Source organism: Trachypithecus francoisi, unplaced genomic scaffold (assembly GCF_009764315.1).
Source record: "Trachypithecus francoisi isolate TF-2019V2 unplaced genomic scaffold, Tfra_2.0 Lachesis_group8, whole genome shotgun sequence".
Classification (NCBI taxonomy): Eukaryota; Metazoa; Chordata; class Mammalia; order Primates; family Cercopithecidae; genus Trachypithecus; species Trachypithecus francoisi.
The window spans coordinates 117,406,008-117,428,356 of NW_022681473.1; the positions used below are offsets into that span (position 1 = coordinate 117,406,008).

Below are 22,349 nucleotides of genomic sequence, written 5' to 3' on the forward strand. Positions count from 1 at the left end.
ACGTGGGAGCTGGTGTACGGGTCAGACATCATGGGTTTGAATCCTGCCCCACTTCCTAACTCTATGATCATCTGCCAGAGGTCGGTAAAGGTTTTCTGGGCAGAGCCAGACAGTAAATACTTTACACTTTGTGTGCCATATGGCCTGTGACCACTACCCAATTCTGATATTGTAGCACAGAAGTCGTTTATTTTTTATTTATTAATTTTTTACAGAGTCTCACTCCATTGCCTAGGCTGCAGTGCAGTGGCATGCAATCTCGGCTCACTGCAACCTTCGCCTCCCAGCTTCAAGCATTTCTCCTGCCTCAGCCTCCTGAGTAGCTAGGATTACAGGTGCCTGCCACCACACCCAGCTAATTTTTGTAGTTTTACTAGAGACGGGGTCTCACCATGTTAGCCAGGCTGGTCTCCAACTCCTGAACTCAGGTGATCCACCCGCCTCAGCCTCCCAAAGTGCTGGGATTACAGGCATGAGCCACTGTGCCTGGCCTGTTACGATAAAACTTTATTTACACAACCAGGTAGCAGACAGGGTTTGGCCACAGTTGCTGAGAGAGTCTAATTTCTCCAGGCCTCAAATCTCTTATCTGTAAAATGGGAATAGTTATACCTACTTCACTGTGTTGTGAAGGGATAGATAAGACAGCAAGTCAGGGGCTTAGCATGTCGCCGGGGATGCCGTGGTGCTCAGGAAATGGTGGCTGTGTTGTTAGATTTAGCCCCAGAAATGGATTTGACTTTTAGGACTTTACAGAAGACTACAGAGAAGTACACAGTCATGATTAGCAGTAGAATGGAAAGCAGGAAGGGCTGTGGATTTAATGTTTGTTTTGGAATCTTTATAATATTTATAACATTTTAATTGTTATAACAATTTAGGGCAGCTACAGCGATGGAATCAATCCATCAAGAAATATTTTTTGAGCTCCGGTTCTGGATTTAGCAGTGTGATGGGCACTTTCATGGGCAGAAAAGAAGTAGAAGACATAAGCTGCTCTGACTGCTGACTTAGGGAGGCAGAAATAACACGGTGGGAGTGATTAGAGAACAGTGGGAAACGTGGCACCATCTGGGTGACTGCTGGCCTGTGGGAGGATGCAGAGGAGATCAGCTGTGGGAGCCAGGAGACTCACCTGCCGGAGGTGGGACCGGGGCTGGGTCTGGAGTGATGAGTGGATTCCCATCAGCAACATCCGGCTTTGCCTTTTGTTTCCAGTTTGGATGCTGGGCCAGAGGGTCAGAATGTTTTCAAGCCAGGAAAAGGACTGTGTGAGGAAGGCCCAGGCATCCTTCTCAGGTCCCTTGCAGACCATGAATGTTTCAGAATGGGGACTGGCCCGGGTGTCCTCAGCCATGGTCATCTATTTCTTAGTTTCTCAGCTTCCCAGAGTTTCCTCTGTTGGATTCTTGGAAGGAAAGAAAAGCGCTTTGGGGAAGACCTCGTTTAATGAGGGAGGTCAGAGCCTTGAGAGCCAGTGCTGGAGCCTGTCAGCAGGATCCCATCTCTCCCGCTCCTCCCCATCCTGCTCACCCTTCCTTTGTATCTTGTGCCTTCTAGGTTGGACTTGGCCCAGTCTCTGGGACTCACTCAGCTGCAGGTGAAGACCTGGTATCAGAATCGCAGGATGAAATGGAAGAAAATGGTAAGAAATGATCCCATCCTGATGGAAGTGGACTTTTACTCCAGGGCTGTTGGGAGGGAGGCTGGGCCATGTGGCAGTTTGGGCTGCAGAGATTGGAAGGCCTTCTATGCTGCTGGCTTGCGGGGAAGCTGTTGGATCTGTAGGTCAAGCTATTCCTCTTGACCTGGATTTCTTTTTCTGTTTCGTTAAAAATCAAAGGGAAAAAAAGCTTACAGGCTTTTAACTTGCTAGTTTTTGTTTTTTGTTTTTTTATTATACTTTAAGTTCTAGGGTACATGTGCAGAACGTGCAGTTCTGTTACATAGGTATACATATGCCATGGTGGTTTGCTGCACCCATCAACCCATCATCTACATTAGGTATTTCTCCTAACTTGCTAGTTTTAACCCTACCTGCTAGCCTTTTCAAATAACTCCCTTATTCCTCCCACCAAGAGCTAAAAATAGAAGTCAGTATTCTTTGTTTATATTGACGTAGAAGATGCATCTGTTCTTTTGGCTGTGCATCCTCTAACACAGTGATCCTCAAACTTTGGTGGGCATCAGAGTCCCCTGGGTAGCAAGTTAAATGCAGAACTCTAGGCTCTGTCTCAGGATTCTGGCCCCAGAGGTCTGGGCCAGGGCTGGGAATGTGCATGTGAACAAGCCCTCTGGTTATTCTGAAGTGCCTGGTATCATGACCACAGTTTCCATCATCCTGCTCTAGTGCCTAGCTAATGAATGTTTCCATCTTTGATTTTTAAGTATTAGAAGATATACATCCCTACATTGTCAGGAACTCAATTTCATTATCATTTATTCTTTTCATTTAAGAAAAGTGCTATTAAATCAAAATTTTCCAAAGTAGTCGCGTGTTGCCTTTCTCAGCTTGGTAAACCATTGAGACAAGGTCAAAGCCCAGAAAAAAAGAAAAAGAGAAGGGGTGGCGATAAGGGAAGAAGCGCTGGTATTCTCTGGAGCCCAGGTGCCACCATGTCACCTGCCGTGGGCTTCTTACCCCTCACCAAATCTTAGTGGCTCTTTCTCCTCTTGTCCATTCCATGCCTTCATGAGGACATTCTAATTTGCTAACTCATCTGGTCACAAGCCCTATTTCTTGGTGTTTCAGGACTGAAATATGATGTTTTTCACAATAATCAAGTAACTAAGGTGTTCTCCCGACCCCAGTTTTCAGGGGGGGAAAAAAAAGGTCAGCGGACAGATGTTTTCTCAGTGCTGTGGTTTTGCCCCATACTGTTCTTTCTTAAACTTTTAGTTCTTGCTATTCCTTGCTATTTTCTGCTAACAATGAGGGGGAAAAGAACAAAATAAGTAAATTGCAAATGAATATCAATGGGAAAAATTAGGAAAAAAGTCAATAAGCAACAATTATTATATTCCCATAAAAGAATTTCCTGGGCAAATCTTGTAATTTCCTCTGGGGGACTTGACCCTGAAATGAAAGGGTTTTCAAATGGAGGCAACTTGGCTCATGAAGTGCTCACGAATTAGGACAGAGATGCCAGTTACGTGTTCAAACACACGGATATTGCATGAGTCAGCACATATGTATTTTGTGTCTCTTGTGAGCCATTCCTTGTCCTAGGCACTATAAGAAATAATAAAATAAAATGTCACCCTTGCCTTCATGGAATTTATGATCTAGTCAGAGAAACAAGGCCCAGGAGGTAGCTGCCGAGCATGTTATAATTAAATGCTGGTTATTGTGGATTTATAAGCCTGTCAGAGTTCAGAAGAGAGGTAGTGGAGAAAGTTGCCGGGAGAAGTTGAAATTGAAGGAAGCGGCCGGGCACGGTGGCTCACGCCTGTAATCCCATCACTTTGGGAGGCTGAGGTGGGTGGATCACATGAGGACAGGAGTTTGAAACCAGCCTGGCAAACATGGTGAAATCCCGCCTCTACTAAAAATACAAAATTAGCTGGGCGTGGTGGCGGGCGCCTGTAATCCCAGCTACTCGGAAGGCTGAGGCCAGAGAATCACTTGAATCCAGGAGGTGGAGGTTGCAGTGAGTCGAGATCACACCATTGCACTCCAGTCTGGGTGACCGAGCAAGACTCCATCTCAAAAATAAATAAGTCATAAAAATAAAATAAAATAAAAACAAGAAATTGAAGGAAGAGTGGATTCGGTTAAAGAGATAGTCTTGCAAACACTCTACAGTGCTAAGTACACATGGACACCTTTTAGGGGATTAGTTTCTAAAGAACTAGACTTGGGAGTGAGAAGCACCAGGCCATGTTCCCATGCTTGCCCTTCCCTGGTTGATTTTGGGCAAGTCCCTTCACTGCTTTCTGTGCAAGATCCACCACCCACCTTCTTCCTCGTCAATCATCAGCCTTGAAATCAATGCCTCCTGAGTAGCAGAGGCATTGTTTAAATTGGTTATCAGCAATCTTTTCATGAGTCAGATGATTAAGGAATTGACAGTCAACCTCCTCTGCCAGCACCGCCCAGTGCCTGTGGGACAATGCGTGTGCCTTCGCCTGTGACGTCACTTGTTTTTCACCAGCAACAGTGTTGCTGGCATGATTGTAGGCCAGTTACTGATGGGTATCAATGTCATGTAAACCAGAATGGAAGTAACTTAGCAGATTTAACCTCAGAGAACATTCTGCAAGCCAGTCACCTTCAGGTCCCTTTAGGAGCCAAGAGGCCCAAACTGTCAGTTCACTTTTGAGTTAATTCATTGAGCATTTAACATTCATTAGGCCCTGGAGATGCAAAGGTAAGACATGAGCCTGTCCACTAGAAAATAAAAGTGTCAAAAGGTACTCAGTCAAGTGCGGGAGACAGACCTGCAAACTGGCATTATTATTACACGGAGTGGTCAGGGCAGCGGCAGGGAGATTTATAGGATCAGCGCAGAGAGTGGAATAGCAAGGCTGTGGTGTGATCCTGATTACTTCATCTAGTTTCCCAGTAAAACTCTTTCAAGGCTGTCTCTTTAGGTCCTGGGGAGGAAAAGAAAAAGATAATTGGGTAATAAAGATGTCTCAAGGCTAGTAACCTAATTGGAACTGGAAAAAGATTAGCAGTTGATTCTCAGACTTATTCACACGGCTGCCAAGGGTAACCTTGCCAGAACCAAGATAGCATCTCTGACGAGTTCTGACCAGTCAGCACTGGTAACCTATAGCGGGTTGGGTCAATTTAATCTTGCACATTAAGATGGGATGTGCACCCTCTATTCCATGTCTGTTGGCTTTAGTTCCAGCAGGACCCACAGTGTTTTGCAATAGGCTGAAAGAGCCTCATTATTCGGTGGTATCTTTGAGCTCTAAAATGCAATTCTGTTCCGTGAGAGCATCCAAACAGACACCTCCTTTCTCTCCTATTCACAGAGTCGGGTGGGCCCCACACTCTGCATGGTCGTTATCTTTCTCGTGAATAGTCCCCAGGTAGTTAACAACTCCATGAATTGTTACCAGTCGCTCTCTGTGTGATCTTGGGCAGGTTACTTAACCTCTGTGTGCCTGTTTCCTCTGCAGTAAAAGGCCTAATACGTACCTTGTAGGGTTGTATTATTAACTGAGCTAATCTCTGTGAAACACGTAAACAGGACCTGCCATATAGGATACAGCCAAGAGATGCTTTTGCCATTATTGTTATCATTATTAGTATTTTTATTACCTATTCACAAAATCCATGTCTTCAGAGAATCCAAATATTTGGAGGCCAGGCTACATAAGCCAAAAGTGAATTCTGTGAGTCTCAGGGTCTCCACGCAGCCCTGAGTGTTTCTCCTTTCTCAGTCCCTGCTTCCCAGTCATCTCCAAGTCAGCGCCTTGGCATTTGGGGCCCTGCTTGAGGTCCAGTGGAACATCACATCTTCAGGCTGAGAAGGTCAGCTACTGTGAGCAGCAGTGTCTGGGAGGAGATTCATGCTGGGGAATCCAAACTTCTCAGCTTCATGGAAACAGTCGTCAGTTATGTGGCCCTTGCTGCCCTGTGAAGCTGCAGAGAGAGAGAAGGAGGAGGAAAGTTCGCCCCCACTACTAAATCTACTGCCTGGAGTCTGCTGGGAGGTTGGGTAATTGCAAATAAATACCAGACATAGAACAGTGGCCCATTTTACATATCCCTTGCACGTTATGCTGAATGCAGTACTGCTAAGACTGTTAGATTCAAATGGTCGGGAGGTTTGTGTTCAAATCCCAGCTCTGCCCTTGGCTTGCTCTTTGATACTGACAAACTCTGTCAGCTCAGTTTCCTATCTGAAAAGTAGAGGGAAGGAGAGAGTTCCTTCCTGCACTGACATTCCCTGCACCCTACTCAGGCTGCTTGGAGGGAAGCAAAAGGCCCGGTCTTAACACCCTCAGCAACAGAACATCTGAATACCTCGTTTCAGAGTTTGGAGGGCTGTCACCAGGCACGGCTAATAAAAGTGGATGGTGTGCTAGGTGTTCTTCTGAGAGGCAGAAGGAGGCATGCGGCCTCTTAGACATGGCTTCTCTGGACCAACGGGACTAAACTGACTCTAAGAATAAATGGGGAGAGGGCTCCTGGGAGGAGGGCCACAGAGTGCATGTGAACGGGCAGCTCCTGATGGAGAGTGGTTCTGAGATAATTGCATGTCTCAGGTGCGCTGGAAGGCAAGGGGCCAGAGGTTGAGTGCAGAGAGCAGCCAAGAGGGTAGTTATCTCCTAGTTATTGCTTGTGCTGGAATGTTTTATTCCATTTAGAAAATGGTCTAATTGTTTTGGGGATTTTTTTTTTTCCTGCAGTAGGAAAACAGCCAGGTGGGGTCCTTCCAAACCGTGTGGGTGGTGTTCTCTAATTGCTGGGCTGGACTTTCTTTTGCCAATTAGGTGGCTTCCATAGACCTGCCCTTTTCTAGTTTGATTACTACATGGGGCAGCTTACTTTTGTATAACCTCTTTCATACTGAGTGGATCTGCTTTCAACATGTAAATTCCATCTTGGCACAATTGGGTGCTTTCAAAAGCCTGCACTCAGACTGAAATCAAAATCAGATAATGCACTTACGTGAAAAGAAATACAGGGAACGTCTTCTCCCCAAGGGTGGTTTCCGTCAGCATCTCTACCTTGTTAAAGATCCCCTTAATATCTGTGTGTTAGCTGTTCATGTGGAAAGGACAGTGGCTGAGCAGATTTTTAGCTAAAAGGAGGTGTTTACTGAGAACTTCTTGGTTTTCTCACTTTATACACAAAAATTAATGCAAAATGAATCATCATCTAAATGGTAAGAGTGAAAACTATGAAACTTAGAATAAGAGTAAGTATTCATGACCTTGGATTAGACAAAAGTGTTCTTCGTTATGACAGCAAAAGCACAAGCAACAGAAGCAAACATAAATTGGGCTTCTTTGAAATTTAAAAATTTTGTGCTGTGAAGGACATCATTAGAAAAATGAGAAGACAGCCCACAGAATGGGAGAAGCTTACATCTGATAAGGGACATATATCCAGAATATTTAAAGAACTCTTACAACTCAATAATAAAAAGACAACCAAATTTAGAAATGGGCAAAAGATTTGAATAGACATTTCTTCAATGAAGATATACAGCTAGCCAATAAGCACTATGAAAAGATGCTAAACTTCATTAGTCATCAGGGAAATGCAAAGCAGAACTACAGTGAGATACTAACCACTTCCCACCCTCTGGGATGACCGTGGTCAAACAGACATCAACAAGTGTTGGTGAGGATGTGGCGAACTGGAACCCTCATATGCAGCTGGCTGGAACGTAAAATAGTGCAACTGCTTTGGAAAACAGTCCTTCAAGTGTGAAGCATACAGTTGCCGAAAGATCCAGCAATTCCATTTCACTTCTTTCCCACGTTCCTAGCAGCTTCATTCACAGTAGCAAGCAACCCACCTGTCCATCAATTGATGAGTGAATGAACAAAATATAGTATATCCATAAAATGGAATATTATTTAGTGACAAATGCTACAACATGGATGAACATTGAGAACATTATGCTAAATGAAAGAAGCCAGTCACAAAAGCGCACATATTATATGATTCTGTTTATATAAAATGTCCCAAAATAGTCACATCTGTAGAGACAGAAAGCAGACTAGCGGTTGCCTAGGGCTGTGAGCAGATCGGTTAGGGTTGGGGGAAAATAGGGACTGACCACTAATGCTATGGGGTTTCTTTTTGGGGTGATAGAAGTGTTTGAAAATTGCATTGTGGTGATAGTTGTACAATTCTGTGACCATCCTAAAAATCACTGAATAGTGCACTTTAAATGGATTTGGTATGTGAATTATATCTCAAAGCTGTATAAAAAATAAGTTATGGTTTCATCCTTAAAATTCAGCACCTGGAGGTCCTCTGCTGCTCTTGAAGGAAAGAGGAGCAGTCAATAAATATTTAGGGACTGCATAGAAGTTAGCAGGAAGTTTGATTCTTGGAGCATGGAGTAATGGAGAGAAGCAGGGTTTGTCTTCAAGGAGCTTATATACAAATATAGAAGATAAGATTAAGCTAGGTTTATAAATAGCAAAAATATCTCCCACCCCTAATCATCTGTGCTAATCCAGGTCCTCTTGAAGCCCTTCTCACTAGCTGCCCAGAAAATCAAGGACTGTACAAAGCCAATGGAGGAAGGACTGTCTATTACATTCCAAAGTAAAATATAAATTTTTTTTATTATACTTTAAGTTCTAGGGTACATGTGCATAACGTGCAGGTTTGTTACATATGTATACTTGTGACATGTTGGTGTGCTGCACCCATCAACTCGTCAGCACCCATCAATTCGTCATTTATATCAGGTATAACTCCCAATGCAATCCCTCCCCCGTCCCCCCTCCCCATGATAGGCCCCGGTGTGTGATGTTCCCCTTCCCGAGTCCAAGTGATGTCACTGTTCAGTTCCCACCTATGAGTGAGAACATGCGGTGTTTGGTTTTCTGTTCTTGTGATAGTTTGCTAAGAATGATGGTTTCCAGCTGCATCCATGTCCCTACAAAGGACGCAAACTCATCCTTTTTTATGGCTGCGTAGTATTCCATGTGTATATGTGCCACATTGTCTTAATCCAGTCTGTCACAGATGGACATTTGGGTTGATTCCAAGTCTTTGCTATTGTGAATAGTGCCACAATAAACATACATGTGCATGTGTTCTTTATAGCAGCATGATTTCTAATCCTTTGGGTATATACCCAGTAGTGGGATGGCTGGGTCACATGGTACATCTAGTTCTAGATCCTTGAGGAATTGCCATACTGTTTTCCATAATGGTTGAACTAGTTTACAATCCCACCAACAGTGTAAGTGTCCCTATTTCTCCACATCCTCTCCAGCACCTGTTGTTTCCTGACTTTTTAATGATTGCCATTCTAACTGGTGTGAGATGGTATCTCATTGTGGTTTTGATTTGCATTTCTCTGATGGCGAGTGATGATGAGCACTTTTTCATGTGTCTGTTGGCTGTATGAATGTCTTCTTTTGAGAGATGTCTGTTCATATCCTTTGCCCACTTTTTGATGGGGTTGTTTGTTTTTTTCTTGTATATTTGTTTGAGTTCTTTGTAGATTCTGGATATTAGCCCTTTGTCAGATGAGTAGATTGCAAAAATTTTCTCCCATTCTGTAGGTTGCCTGTCCACTCTGATGGTAGTTTCTTTTGCTGTGCAGAAGCTTTTTAGTTTAATTAGATCCCATTTGTCAATTTTGGCTTTTGTTGCCGTTGCTTTTGGTGTTTTAGACATGAAGTCCTTGCCCATGCCTATGTCCTGAATGGTACTACCTAGGTTTTCTTCTAGGGTTTTTATGGTATTAGGTCTAACATTTAAGTCTGTAATCCATCTTGAATTAATTTTCGTATAAGGAGTAAGGAAAGGATCCAGTTTCAGCTATATACTTATGGCTAGCCAATTTTCCCAGCACCATTTATTAAATAGGGAATCCTTTCCCCATTTCTTGTTTCTCTCAGGTTTGTCAAAGATCAGATGGCTGTAGATGTGTGGTATTATTTCTGAGGACTCTGTTCTGTTCCATTGGTCTATATCTCTGTTTTGGTACCAGTACCATGCTGTTTTCGTTACTGTAGCCTTGTAGTATAGTTTGAAGTCAGGTAGTGTGATGCCTCCAGCTTTGTTCTTTTGACTTAGGATTGTCTTGGCAATGCGGCTCTTTTTTGGTTCCATATGAACTTTAAAGCAGTTTTTTCCAATTCTGTGAAGAAACTCATTGGTAGCTTGATGGGGATGGCATTGAATCTATAAATAACCTTGGGCAGTATGGCCATTTTCACGATATTGATTCTTCCTATCCATGAGCATGGTATGTTCTTCCATTGTTTGTGTCCTCTTTTATTTCACTGAGCAGTGGTTTGTAGTTCTCCTTGAAGAGGTCCTTGACATCCCTTGTAAGTTGGATTCCTAGGTATTTTATTCTCTTTGAAGCAATGTGAATGGAAGTTCATTCCTGATTTGGCTCTCTGTTTGTCTGTTATTGGTGTGTAAGAATGCTTGTGATTTTTGCACATTAATTTTGTATCCTGAGACTTTGCTGAAGTTGCTTATCAGCTTAAGGAGATTTTGGGCTGAGACAATGGGGTTTTCTAAATATACAATCATGTCATCTGCAAACAGGGACAATTTGATGTCTTCTTTTCCTAACTGAATACCCTTGATTTCTTTCTCTTGCCTGATTGCCCTAGCCAGAACTTCCAACACTATGTTGAATAGGAGTGGTGAGAGAGGGCATCCCTGTCTTGTGCCAGTTTTCAAAGGGAATTTTTCCAGTTTTTGCCCATTCAGTATGATATTGGCTGTGGGTTTGTCATAAATAGCTCTTATGATTTTGAGATACGTTCCATCAATACCGAATTTATTGAGCGTTTTTAGCCTGAAGGGCTGTTGAATTTTGTCAAAAGCCTTTTCTGCATCTATTGAGATAATCATGTGGTTCTTGTCTTTGGTTCTGTTTATATGCTGGATTACGTTTATTGATTTGCGAATGTTAAACCAGCCTTGCATCCCAGGGATGAAGCCCACTTGATCATGGTGGATAAGCTTTTTGATGTGCTGCTGAATCCGGTTTACCAGTATTTTATTGAGGATTTTTGCATCGATGTTCATCAGGGATATTGGTCTAAAATTCTCTTTTTTTGTTGTGTCTCTGCCAGGCTTTGGTATCAGGATGGTGTTGGCCTCATAAAATGAGTTAGGGAGGATTCCCTCTTTTTCTATTGATTGGAATAGTTTCAGAAGGAATGGTACCAGCTCCCCCTTGTACCTCTGGTAGAATTCAGCTGTGAATCCATCTGGTCCTGGACTTTTTTTGGTTGGTAGGCTGTTAATTATTGCCTCAATTTCAGAGCCTGCTATTGGTCTATTCAGGGATTCAACTTCTTCCTGGTTTAGTCTTAGAAGAGTGTAAGTGTCCAGGAAATTATCCATTTCTTCTAGATTTTCTAGTTGATTTGCGTAGAGGTGTTTATAGTATTCTCTGATGGTTGTTTGTATTTCTGTGGGGTCGGTGGTGATATCCCCTTTATCATTTATTTATTGCATCTATTTGATTCTTCTCTCTTTTCTTATTAGTCTTGCTAGCAGTCTGTCAATTTTGTTGACCTTTTCAAAAAACCAACTCCTGGATTCATTGATTTTTTGGAGGTTTTTTGTGTCTCTATCTCCTTCAGTTCTGCTCTGATCTTAGTTATTTCTTGCCTTCTGCTAGCTTTTGAATGTGTTTGCTCTTGCCTCTCTAGTTCTTTTAATTGTGATGTTAGAGTGTCAATTTTAGATCTCTCCAGCTTTCTCTTGTGGGCATTTAGTGCTATAAATTTCCCTCTACACACTGCTTTAAATGTGTCCCAGAGATTCTGGTATGTTGTATCTTTGTTCTCATTGGTTTCAAAAAACATCTTTATTTCTGCCTTCATTTCATTATGTACCCAGTAGTCATTCAGGAGCAGGTTGTTCAGTTTCCATGTAGTTGAGCGGTTTTGATTGAGTTTCTTAGTCCTGAGTTCTAGTTTGATTGCACTGTGGTCTGAGAGACAGTTTGTTATAATTTCTGTTCTTTTCCATTTGCTGAGGAGTGCTTTACTTCCAATTATGTGGTCAATTTTGGAATAAGTGCGATGTGGTGCTGAGAAGAATGTATATTCTGTTGATTTGGGGTGGAGAGTTCTATAGATGTCTATTAGGTCCACTTGGTGCAGAGATGAGTTCTATTCCTGGATATCCTTGTTAAGTTTCTGTCTCGTTGATCTGTCTAATGTTGACAGTGGAGTGTTGAAGTCTCCCATTATTATTGTATGGGATTCTAAGTCTCTTTGTAAGTTTCTAAGGACTTGCTTTATTAATCTGGGTGCTCCTGTGTTGTTTGCATATATATTTAGGATAGTTAGCTCTTCCTGTAGAATTGATCCCTTTACCATTATGTAATGGCCTTCTTTGTCTCTTTTGATCTTTGATGGTTTAAAGTCTGTTTTATCAGAGACTAGGATTGCAACCCCTGCTTTTTTTTGTTCTCCATTTGCTTGGTAGATCTTCCTCCATCCCTTTATTTTGAGCCTATGTGTGTCTCTGCATGTGAGATGGGTCTCCTGAATACAGCAGACTGATGGGTCTTGACTCTTTATCTAGTTTGCCAGTCTATGTCTTTTAATTGGAGCATTTAGTCCATTTACATTTAAGGTTAATATTGTTATGTGTGAACTTGATCTTGCCATTATGATATTAACTGGTTATTTTGCTCGTTAGTTGATGCAGTTTCTTCCTAGCCTCGATGGTCTTTACATTTTGGCATGTTTTTGCAATGGCTGGTACCGGTTGTTCCTTTCCATGTTTAGGGCTTCCTTCAGGGTCTCTTGTAAGGCAGACCTGGTGGTGACACAATCTCTAAGCATCTGCTTATCTGTAAAGGATTTTATTTCTCTTTCACTTATGAAACTTAGTTTGGCTGGATATGAAATTCTGGGTTGAAAATTCTTTTCTTTGAGAATGTTGAATATTGGCCCCCACTCTCTTCTGGCTTGTAGAGTTTCTGCTGAGAGATCTGCTGTTAGTCTGATGGGCTTTCCTTTGTGAGTAACCCGACCTTTCTCTCTGGCTGCCCTTAAGATTTTTTCCTTCATTTCAACTTTGGTGAATCTGGCAATTATGTGTCTTGGAGTTGCTCTTCTGGAGGAGTGTCTTTGTGGCATTCTCTGTATTTCCTGAATTTGAATGTTGGCCTGCCCTACTAGTTTGGGGAAGTTCTCCTGGATGATATCCTAAAGAGTGTTTTCCAACTTGGTTCCATTTTCCCCCTCACTTTCAGGCACCCCAATCAGATGTAGATTTGGTCTTTTTACATAATCCCATACTTCTTGCAGGCTTTGTTCATTTCTTTTTCTTCTTTTTTCTTTTGGTTTCTCTTCTCGCTTCATTTCATTCATTTGATCCTCAATCGCTGATACTCTTTCTTCCAGTTGATCGAGTCGGTTACTGAAGCTTGTGCTTTTGTCACGTATTTCTCGTGTCATGGTTTTCATCTCTGTCATTTCGTTTATGACCTTCTCTGCATTATTCATTCTAGCTATCAATTCTTCCACTCTTTTTTCAAGATTTTTAGTTTCTTTGCGCTGGGTATGTAATTCCTCCTTTAGCTCTGAGAAGTTTGATGGACTGAAGCCTTCTTCTTTCATCTCCTCAAAGTCATTCTCTGACCAGCTTTGATCCACTGCTGGTGATGAGCTGCGCTCCTTTGCAGGGGGAGATGCGCTCTTATTTTTTGAATTTCCAGCTTTTCTGCCCTGCTTTTTCCCCATCTTTGTGGTTTTATCTGCCTCTGGTCCTTGATTATGGTGACGTACTGATGGGGTTTTGGTATAGGTGTTCTTCCTGTTTGATAGTTTTCCTTCTAATAGTCAGGACCCTCAGCTGTAGATCTGTTGGAGATTGCTTGAGGTCCACTCCAGACCCTGTTTGCCTGGGTATCAGCAGCAGAGGTTGCAGAAGATAGAATATTGCTGAACAGCGAGTGTACCTGTCTGATTCTTACTTTGGAAGCTTCCTCTCAGGGGTGTAGTCTACCCTGTGAGGTGTGGGGTGTCAGACTGCCTCTAGTGGGGGATGTCTCCCAGTTAGGCTACTCAGGGGTCAGGGACCCACTTGAGTAGGCAGCCTGTCCCTTCTCAGATCTCAACCTCCGTGTTGGGAGATCCACTGCTCTCTTCAAAGCTGTCAGACAGAGTTGTTTGCGTCTGCAGAGGTTTCTGCTGCTTTTGTTGTTGTTTAGCTGTGCCCTGTCCCCAGAGGTGGAGTCTACAGAGACAGGCAGGTTTCCTTGAGCTGCTGTGAGCTCCACCCAGTTTGAGCTTCCCAGCGGCTTTGTTTACCTACTTAAGCCTCAGCAATGGCGGGCACCCCTCCCCCAGCCTCGCTGCTGCCTTGGGGTTAGATCGCAGACTGCTGTGCTAGCAATGAGGGAAACTCCGTGGGCATGGGACCCTCCCGGCCAGGTGTGGGATATAATCTCCGGTGTGCCCGTTTGCTTAAAGCGTAGTATTGGGGTGGGAGTTACCCAATTTTCCAGGTGTTGTGTGTCTCAGTTCCCCTGGCTAGGAAAAGGGATTCCCTTCCCCCTTGCGCTTCCCAGGTGAGGCGATGCCTCGCCCTGCTTCAGCTCTCGCTGGTCAGGCTGCAGCAGCTGACCAGCACCGATTGTCCGGCACTCCCTAGTGAGATGACCCCAGTACCTCAGTTGAAAATGCAGAAATCACCGGTCTTCTGTGTCGCTCACGCTGGGAATTGGAGACTGGAGCTGTTCCTGTTTGGCCATCTTGCTCATATATATATATGTGTTATATACGTGTGTGTATATATATATACACACGTATATATATATACACACACGTATATATATATATATATATTTTTTTTTTTTTTTTTTTTTGCGACGGAGTCTGGCTCTGTCACCCAGGCTGGAGTACAGTGGCCGGATCTCAGCTCACTGCAAGCTCCGCCTTCCAGGTTTACACCATTCTCCTGCCTCAGCCTCCAGAGTAGCTGGGACTACAGGCGCCCACCACCTCGCCCGGCTAGTTTTTTGTATTTTTAGTAGAGACCAGGTTTCACCGTGTTAGCCAGGATGGTCTCGATCTGCTGACCTCGTGATCTGCCCGTCTTGGCCTCCCAAAGTGCTGGGATTACAGGCTTGAGCCACCGCGCCCGGCCTCATATAAATATTTTTAAACTTATCCCTGTCTACCTCCTGGGACTCTTGTGTGGGTCACAAATTGGGGTAATAAGGGTGCCAGGCCTTTGACGTCAGCCAAGGCCATTTAGGGTCCAGTTATTTGGCTTGCTTTACATCTTTCCTCGACTCCAGGGAAAGGTTTGTTGAGAAAGCCTAGTTCATTTGGTAACAGTTGTCAAACACCTGCTACGTGCAGGGACTGAGTGAGAGGGGCAGCAGGTAAACATGCAGTGACCATAGTTTCTGAAAAGTGCTCTGGTCAGGACAGTAGAAGCTGCTCCGAGGGCACATGGCAGAGGACCTTTAACGTAGACCTGGGGGATCTGGAAGGCTTCCAGGAGAAGTTAGCCAGGAGAAGGTGGGTGGATGGTGTATATATTCTGGGCAAAGGAAACCTACCATTCAGGTGCCGTTCTAGTCCTTTCACACACATTATCCGTTGGTCACCCTCACTGTCACCCTGTAATACAAGGTATTATTACTCCCATTTTACAGATTAGAAAACAGACACTCAGGGCCTTTAAAGGACTTCCCAAAGACAAAGATGATAAGTGGCAGAGTTGGAATTTATCCCCGTTTTTCTACTATCAAAGCCAAAATGCTTTTTAAACTCTGCTGTACAACTTCTTCAAACACTCCAAGACTACACGCTTTATAACATATTTTTTCTGATTACAGAAATACTTATGTTTGATCATTGTTGAAAGTTTAGAAAATATAGAGAAAACATAAAGATTAAAAACGATCTGTGATCCTGCAAACAAGGTGGTGTATAGGCTGTCTAGCCTCCCAACTGGATTATGCTAAGAATCTGTTTGTTACAAAACTATATTAATAATATTTTCCATGTTATTAAACATTTTTCTATATAGTAATTGTAATGGTTGTCAAGTGTTCTGTCTTTGGGATTTACTATAATTCTACCCAATTTACATGGCCAAACCTTTAGGATATCACCTCCCTCCAACTTTTGCTGTTATCACCAATATTGTGATGAGTATTTTTGCAGATCAATCTTTGTCTCAGTCTTAGATAATTTTTTAGAATTTAGCCTAAGGAATTTCTGTGTCAAAAAGCTCTGCATATTTTAAGGCTTTTGATTTGAACTCTTAGGTTGTGTTGAAAAGGTTGTAACAATCACACTTTCACACAGTGTGTTTTTTTCCTGCTTGCTACAAATAGTTGTCTTTTTAGCTTGTCAACCTGATAGTTATTGCATTAACATTTAATTTTCATTTCTTGCCTTATTGTTGAAGTTGAATTCTGAAGCTGCTTATGATTATTGTATTAAATGCCAGAATATATAATATTGACCAAAAGTGCATTGAGCATTTAAAGAATAGAGGTGTCTTTGTAGACCAGAGGTGATGGATTGAGAATATATTTTGCCAAATCCTGCAATTTCACTGCCAGAACAGATGGTTTAGATGCAATGTGAGGTTATACTGGGAGTGGAAAGGCGGAGGGCAGGAGTTATTTCTTAGATTTAATAGCAATTTTTTACTCACGTAGGTTCTTAAAGGTGGACAGGAAGCACCCACGAAACCCAAAGGTCGCCCCAAGAAGAACTCCATCCCCACGTCAGAAGAGATTGAAGCGGAAGAGAAGATGAACAGCCAGGCCCAGGGTCAGGAGCGACTGGAACCCTCCCAGGGGCAGGAGGAGCTCTGTGAAGCACAGGAAGCAAAAGCACATGATGTCCCCTTAGAGGTGGCAGAGCCACCAGACCCGCCCCTGGAGTTGCCAATACCCTCTTTGGAACCCCCACCTTTAAGCTAAAGTAAAACCCTTTTGAGGGAAGAGGGAGACTGGGGAGAAGGGAAAAGAGGGAAGGCAGGGAGAGTAGGGAGAGAAAACTTTCCAGCAGCCCAGTAAACTGGGGGAGAAGAGATCTAGCCATCTCCCTCCCTCCCACAGTTCCCAGTGGCCTTGTCATTGCAAGCATTTGACAAAGACTTGCTTGTCTTGAGCCTTTCTCTTCCTGAAAGGCTGCTTTAGCCGTGGATGCCCTTGATTAAGGGAGAGAGCACCTAGGAGTTGCCTGCCCCAGCTGGGGTGACAGCCGTGGGGCTGGGGCTGGGTCTGTGTTGCAAGCCCTCTCCCAGCATGCAGTGGAGAGTGCTTAGCTCTCTCCCTCCCGACCTCTGGGCAGCCAGTCATCAAAGCAGAGAGACGTGGCGGCATGTGGGCAGCATGCCCAGGTTCCTTGCTGACTCAGCACTTACTTATGTAGTTTTTAAAAAGAATTTAATGTTTTTGGTTGTATTTTTTTGTGGGGGTGAGGGTGGGCAAAAACATGGGGGGAGTTCTGAGTTGTTAGAAATGTTTCTGAATCAAGTTTGTTTGAAGACACGTGTGCCTTTGTACCCATTATAAGATGGTCATGAGACCCAAGAACTGATAAGCTTTGTTTTTTTTTGCTTTATTTACCCATTTATGCCTAGTGTTCCATTATTGGAACGCTAAGCTTGTGGGAGTTATTTCTATCCTACTGCTCAAGGTCATCGCCAAGGTCTGATTTTTCATAAAAAACATTTGTGACCTTCAGCATAAATGGTTTGAGGTGCCATCCCTGAAGGTGCAATGCAGATATGTTCAGATAACTTTTATTTTTTAATTAAAAATAAATCTTTCAAAAGGATTGTTTTGTGTCTTCTGAGGAGAGTTATCTAACCCTTCCTGAATGTGTCCTATGGGAAGGGAGACCCAGAGAGTGAACCAGACTCGGGGGACTGCCTTTTCCTCATCTATAAAGCAAAGGATTGGGCCAGGCCATTGGTGTCCAAGTGCTGAGAGCTGTGGGAGTGGAACCGAGCCTCCGGGATGAGGACAGAGCAGAGAACCTGGGCTGTCCCCTCCACCTCTCCCACTGCCTTCTGCCAGAGCAGCTCCCTTCTCAGCCACTTCACATTTGGGGCGTCCAATGGTCTTATTTTTTTAAAGAGGTAAGAAATGTATATGCTTCAAAAGTCAAAACCAAAAAAGAAGACTTGGGCTGGGTGCAGTGGCTTAACGCCTATAATCCCAGCACTTTGGGAGGCCCAGGCAGGGGGATCACCTGAGGTCAGCAGCTCGACACCAGCCTGACCAACATGGAGAAACTCTGTTTCTACTGAAAATACAAAATTAGCCGGGTATGGTGGTACGTGCCTGTAATCCCAGCTACTTGGGAGGCTGAGGCAGGAGAATCACTTGAACCTGGGAGGCGGAGGTTGCAGTGAGCCAAGATCGTGCCACTGCACTCTAGCCTGGGCAACAAGAGCGGAACTCCATCTCAAAAAAAAAAAAAAAAAATTCTTGCTTCCACCCTGCCCTCTCCTCCCCTGAATGTCCCGTAGGTAATTATTTTTATTGGTTTCTTGTTCATCTTTCCAGGGTTTCTTGACTAAGTATTCATTTGGATGATGGGCTCTGCAACTGTTAACAAAAGAAGACCCCTGAGAACTACTTGACTAGATGTGCTGGGTGATTTTAAATTTAAAAATGGTATTCCACGTTAATTTAAGACGAAAAAGGAGGAGGACTCTGCCTCCGTTTATTTGTCTGATTCTCATGCATTCTGGCCCAGAGCCTGATCTCACAGAGGTCACCTTTATGATCACCGCTCTAGCATGCTCACCTGTGATGCCTTACAGGGCCGAGTGCCCGTTTAGTGGACTCTCAGTTATTAATTACACAGTAACTCTGCCCAGTTGCAGGCTTGGAGAATACCAGCTGACTTTCAACCGTGGCCTCAACAAGGAAGCCAAACCTGTTACTAGTTCTGTAAAACAATCACGTAATTCATTTCAAAGTTAAACAGGAAAGATCTGCGTGTTTTCCATCACCTGGCAGGCCGCCTGCTTTTCTCCATTAACAGTCAGAAAGTGACTGCAATTTTGACTTTGCCAAGGCAGTGCCTCATCCCCTTTGTTATTGAGATCAACAGAGAAAGCAGTCTTTTTCTTAACTCTTGTCAATAGACAAAGGAGGGGAGGATTTGGCTTCTGAGAACCAGTCTGAGCAGACCACACCTAGCTGCCTGTGCGAGGTTGCTTGTACCAAGCGGGCAGAACGCTGTCTCCTCCACGTCTAGCCCACTCCATGGTATAGTTTTATGATCTGCCTACCAGGTGGTGTCACAGTGAGTCAAAGAATGTGCACAATGGCCAAAGTAAGCTGGTGGGTCAGTGCTAGTTCTGTCTCAATCCTAAGGAAGTGTTCTGTCCCATTCGCGCTACCCCAGAGAGGCCTCCTGTCTGGATGCTGGCTTCCCAGGATGGTGTTCTCTCTCTTGTCCTGGGCTCCCATGATGTCCTTTTCTTTTTTTTAAGTTCAGGAGTACATCTGCAGGTTTGTTACATTGGTAAGTTTGTGTCATGGGGGTTTGTTGTACAGATGATTTCATCACCCAGGTAGTTCAGCCTAGTACCCATTAGTTATTTTTCCTGATCCTCTGCCTCCTCCCACCCTTCTCCCTCTGGTAGCCCCCAGTGTATTTTTCTCCCCTCTATGTGTCCATGTGTTTTCATGATGTCCTCTTCTGAGGTGCCTGATAGTGACTGTCACCGCACAACATACGTGTCCATACGCAGTGGTATTTCTGAGCGCTGGGCTCTGGGTGCTATTTCCGACCTCCGACTCTCACTCCTTGCCATGTGGCCTGTGCTTCTGTGTCTTGCCCGTAGGGGTTGAATTCACTGATGAATGTAAGACCTCTGATGATCTTTCCTTGTGTTTTGGAGGATCCAAGCTCAAGCCCTTGGCTCATCTTCCGGCCTCAGTTATGCATGGCGTTGCCTGGTGACCCGGAGAGGCCAGGCCGGGCCTTTTAAAATGTTATTTTTTTAATTGACAAACAAAAATTGTGTATATTTATGGTGTATAACATGATGTTTTGAAACATGCATGCATTGTGGAATGCCTAAATCAAGCTAATTAACATATGCATGACCTCATATATTTATCTGTGGTGAGAGCACTTAAACTCTACTCTCTCAGCGATTTTCATGTATACAACACATAATTAACAATGGTCACCACGTTGTACAATACGCCTCTTGAACTTACTTCTCTTAAATGAAATTTTGTACCCTTTGACCAACATTTCTGCAACCTCTCCCTACCCCCACCGCTGGCAATCACCATTTTACTCTTTGCTTCTTTGAGTTCAACTTTTTTAGATTCCACATGAAAGTAACCTAAATGCCCATCAATGATAGACTGGATGAAGAAAATGTGTTACATACACACCACAGAATACTATGCAGCCATAAAAAAGAACGAGATCATGTCCATTGCAGGGACATGGATGGAGCTGGAGTCCATTATCCTCAGCAAACACACAGGAACAGAAAACCAGTTACCACATGTTCTCACTTATAAGTGGGAGCCGAATGATGAGAACACATGGACATACGGCGGAGAACACCACACACTGGGGCCTTTCAGAGCGTGGAGGGTGGGAGGAGGGAGAAGATCAGAAAAAACAACTAATGAGCACTAGGCTTAATACCTGGGTGATGAAATAATCTGTACAGCAAACCCCCATGACGCAAGTTTACCTGTGTAACACACCCACGCTTATACCCGGAACTTAAAAATAAAAAAAGAAAGTGACATTATGTGATCTTTGTCTTCCTGTATCTGGCTTATTTTCCTTAACATAATGTCCTCCAGATCATCATGTCACCACAAATGACAGGATTCCCTTCTCTTTAAAGGCTGAGTAGTATTCCACTGTGTATATAGACCACATTTTTTCTCTCCATTCATCTTGCACCCCATGTTTGCTGTTTCCATAGCTTGGCTATTGTGAATGTGGCTGCAGCAAACATGGGGTGCAAGTATCTCTAACACGTTGATTTAATTTCCCTTGGTGTACACCCAGGAGTGGGATTGCTGGGTCATATGGTAGTTCCACTTTTAATTTTTTGAGGAAAGAGCTGGCCTTTTGAATGTGAATAGGGACCCTGCTGTCTGTGCCCTGCTTAAGAGCCAAGCCCGGCTCCTCCAACTTCATCCTTCCCCTTTTTTCCCCAGTTCCCAAGGCTTGTGACTGGCATCCAGAAACCAGCTTCACAGCTTTGCTCTGAAGCGTATTGAGTTGGAGGCAGTCTTGTGTGGGTCTGGAGCAGGGCTACGCAGTGATCTCCAGCATGGAGCACACTTTCCTCTCTCAGCTTCTTTCTCTGGGTGTCTCAATTTTTGCTTTCCCACAGCCATTTACCTTTCCAGGCCTTGCCAAACAAAAGCATCCTCTCCCTTTTCTGGCATCGAGGATGGTGGTCCCCGCAAGTTCAGGGTGTTACGCAAGGATCCGATAATCTACTGCCGTTTTGAAGTTTTCTGGAAAAAGGAGAGAGCCATGACAAGTCCTCAGGAATCTGACTTGGAGAAGCTGACCTCTTAGGGACTTTAGCTCTCTCCTCTAGAAGTGCCTTTCCTCTAGGAGGCTTGGAGTGCACTTTCGCAAGCACACTGCCCTTCTGCTGCCCCCTTGGGCTTTTAAATGGGCTGTAATCACAGAGAGCTTAATGTCTTTCCTGGGGTCTTAGGGTTACTCAGGAACCTTATGGTTCCCTTGCTGGGAACCAAGGTCCCAGGCCAGACTCCCTGCAGTGGGTCTTTGCCATTAGCACGCCTTCCCTCCTCCTGGAAACGCTGCAGTGGAAAAGCTCCCTGCACTCAGATTTCTCCCCAGTGCAGGGATTTGGAGGTGGGGGTTTCCTGCCTCTGCCTCCGCGGTGTGCATCTTAACTGCTAAAGAGCGAAGAATTTCTGGAGCAGGTCCCAGGTCCCAGACTCCAAGTCTGCGTGTCTGAGTTCCTGTTCTGGATCACTGTGCCCTCAGTTTGCTTACACAGGGTAGGCAAAGGTTTGCTAAGATACAACAGCGGCCCTATTTTTTTTTTTGAGACAGTCTGACTGTTGCCCAGGCTGGAATGCAGTGGCATGATCTTGGCTCCCTGCAACCTCTGCCTCCCAGGTTCAAATGGTTCTCCTGCCTCTGCCTCCTGAGTAGCTGGACTTAACAGGTGCATGCCACCACACTCGGCTAATTTTTGCATTTTTAGTAGAGAGAGGGTTTCACCATATTGACCAGGCCAGTCTTTAACTCATGACCTCAAGTGATCTGCCCGCCTCAGCCTCCCAAAGTGCTGAGATTACAGGCGTGAGCCACTGCACCCAACCCCAGCAGCCCTACCTTGACAGCCAGTAACCACATGGGTTTCATGCTATGAGCCATGAGCCCTCAAACTCGTCTGAACAGATCTATCCGAAACCAGCCTTACTGAGGCTGGTTTAAGGTTTCTCTGAGTCTGGCCCGTTCTAGAACTGTCTTGAAGTGGGGGTGTGAGGGCACTGTGAACCTTTTCTCCCATCCACAGAGTGCTCAGAGTTCAGCTGCCCTTCTCACGACCCTTGAACTTTATTCCACCTCAGCCTTGCCCCACGCCCCTGGGCTGGGTCTGCCTTAGAACTGGACTGGAGGCTATGAAGCTCCATCCTCCTCAGAAATACTGTTTTGTTAGCCTGTTCTAGTGTCAT

At 44.2% G+C, this 22,349-nt stretch overlaps 1 protein-coding gene and 1 long non-coding RNA gene across 3 annotated transcripts in view; one reads left to right on the forward strand and one right to left on the reverse strand.

The window, feature by feature from the left end:
* BARX2 (BARX homeobox 2) overlaps positions 1 to 17,460 on the forward strand; it is an 84,224-nt gene extending 66,764 nt beyond the window's left edge. For both annotated transcript variants that reach the window (XM_033205358.1, XM_033205357.1), the window contains exons 3-4: positions 1,561 to 1,645; positions 16,332 to 17,460. In XM_033205358.1, coding sequence (XP_033061249.1) covers positions 1,561 to 1,645; positions 16,332 to 16,598 — 352 coding nt within the window. In that variant the 3' untranslated portion in view covers positions 16,599 to 17,460. The remainder of the gene's footprint in view (positions 1 to 1,560; positions 1,646 to 16,331) is intronic.
* On the reverse strand, positions 5,248 to 22,097 carry LOC117080368. Its single transcript, XR_004435806.1, has 4 exons — positions 22,006 to 22,097; positions 21,028 to 21,146; positions 15,219 to 15,279; positions 5,248 to 5,599 (listed from the first exon to the last, which is right to left on the reverse strand). It is a non-coding gene; the product is annotated as an uncharacterized LOC117080368 (long non-coding RNA).
* Between the last annotated feature and the right edge of the window lie 252 nt (positions 22,098 to 22,349).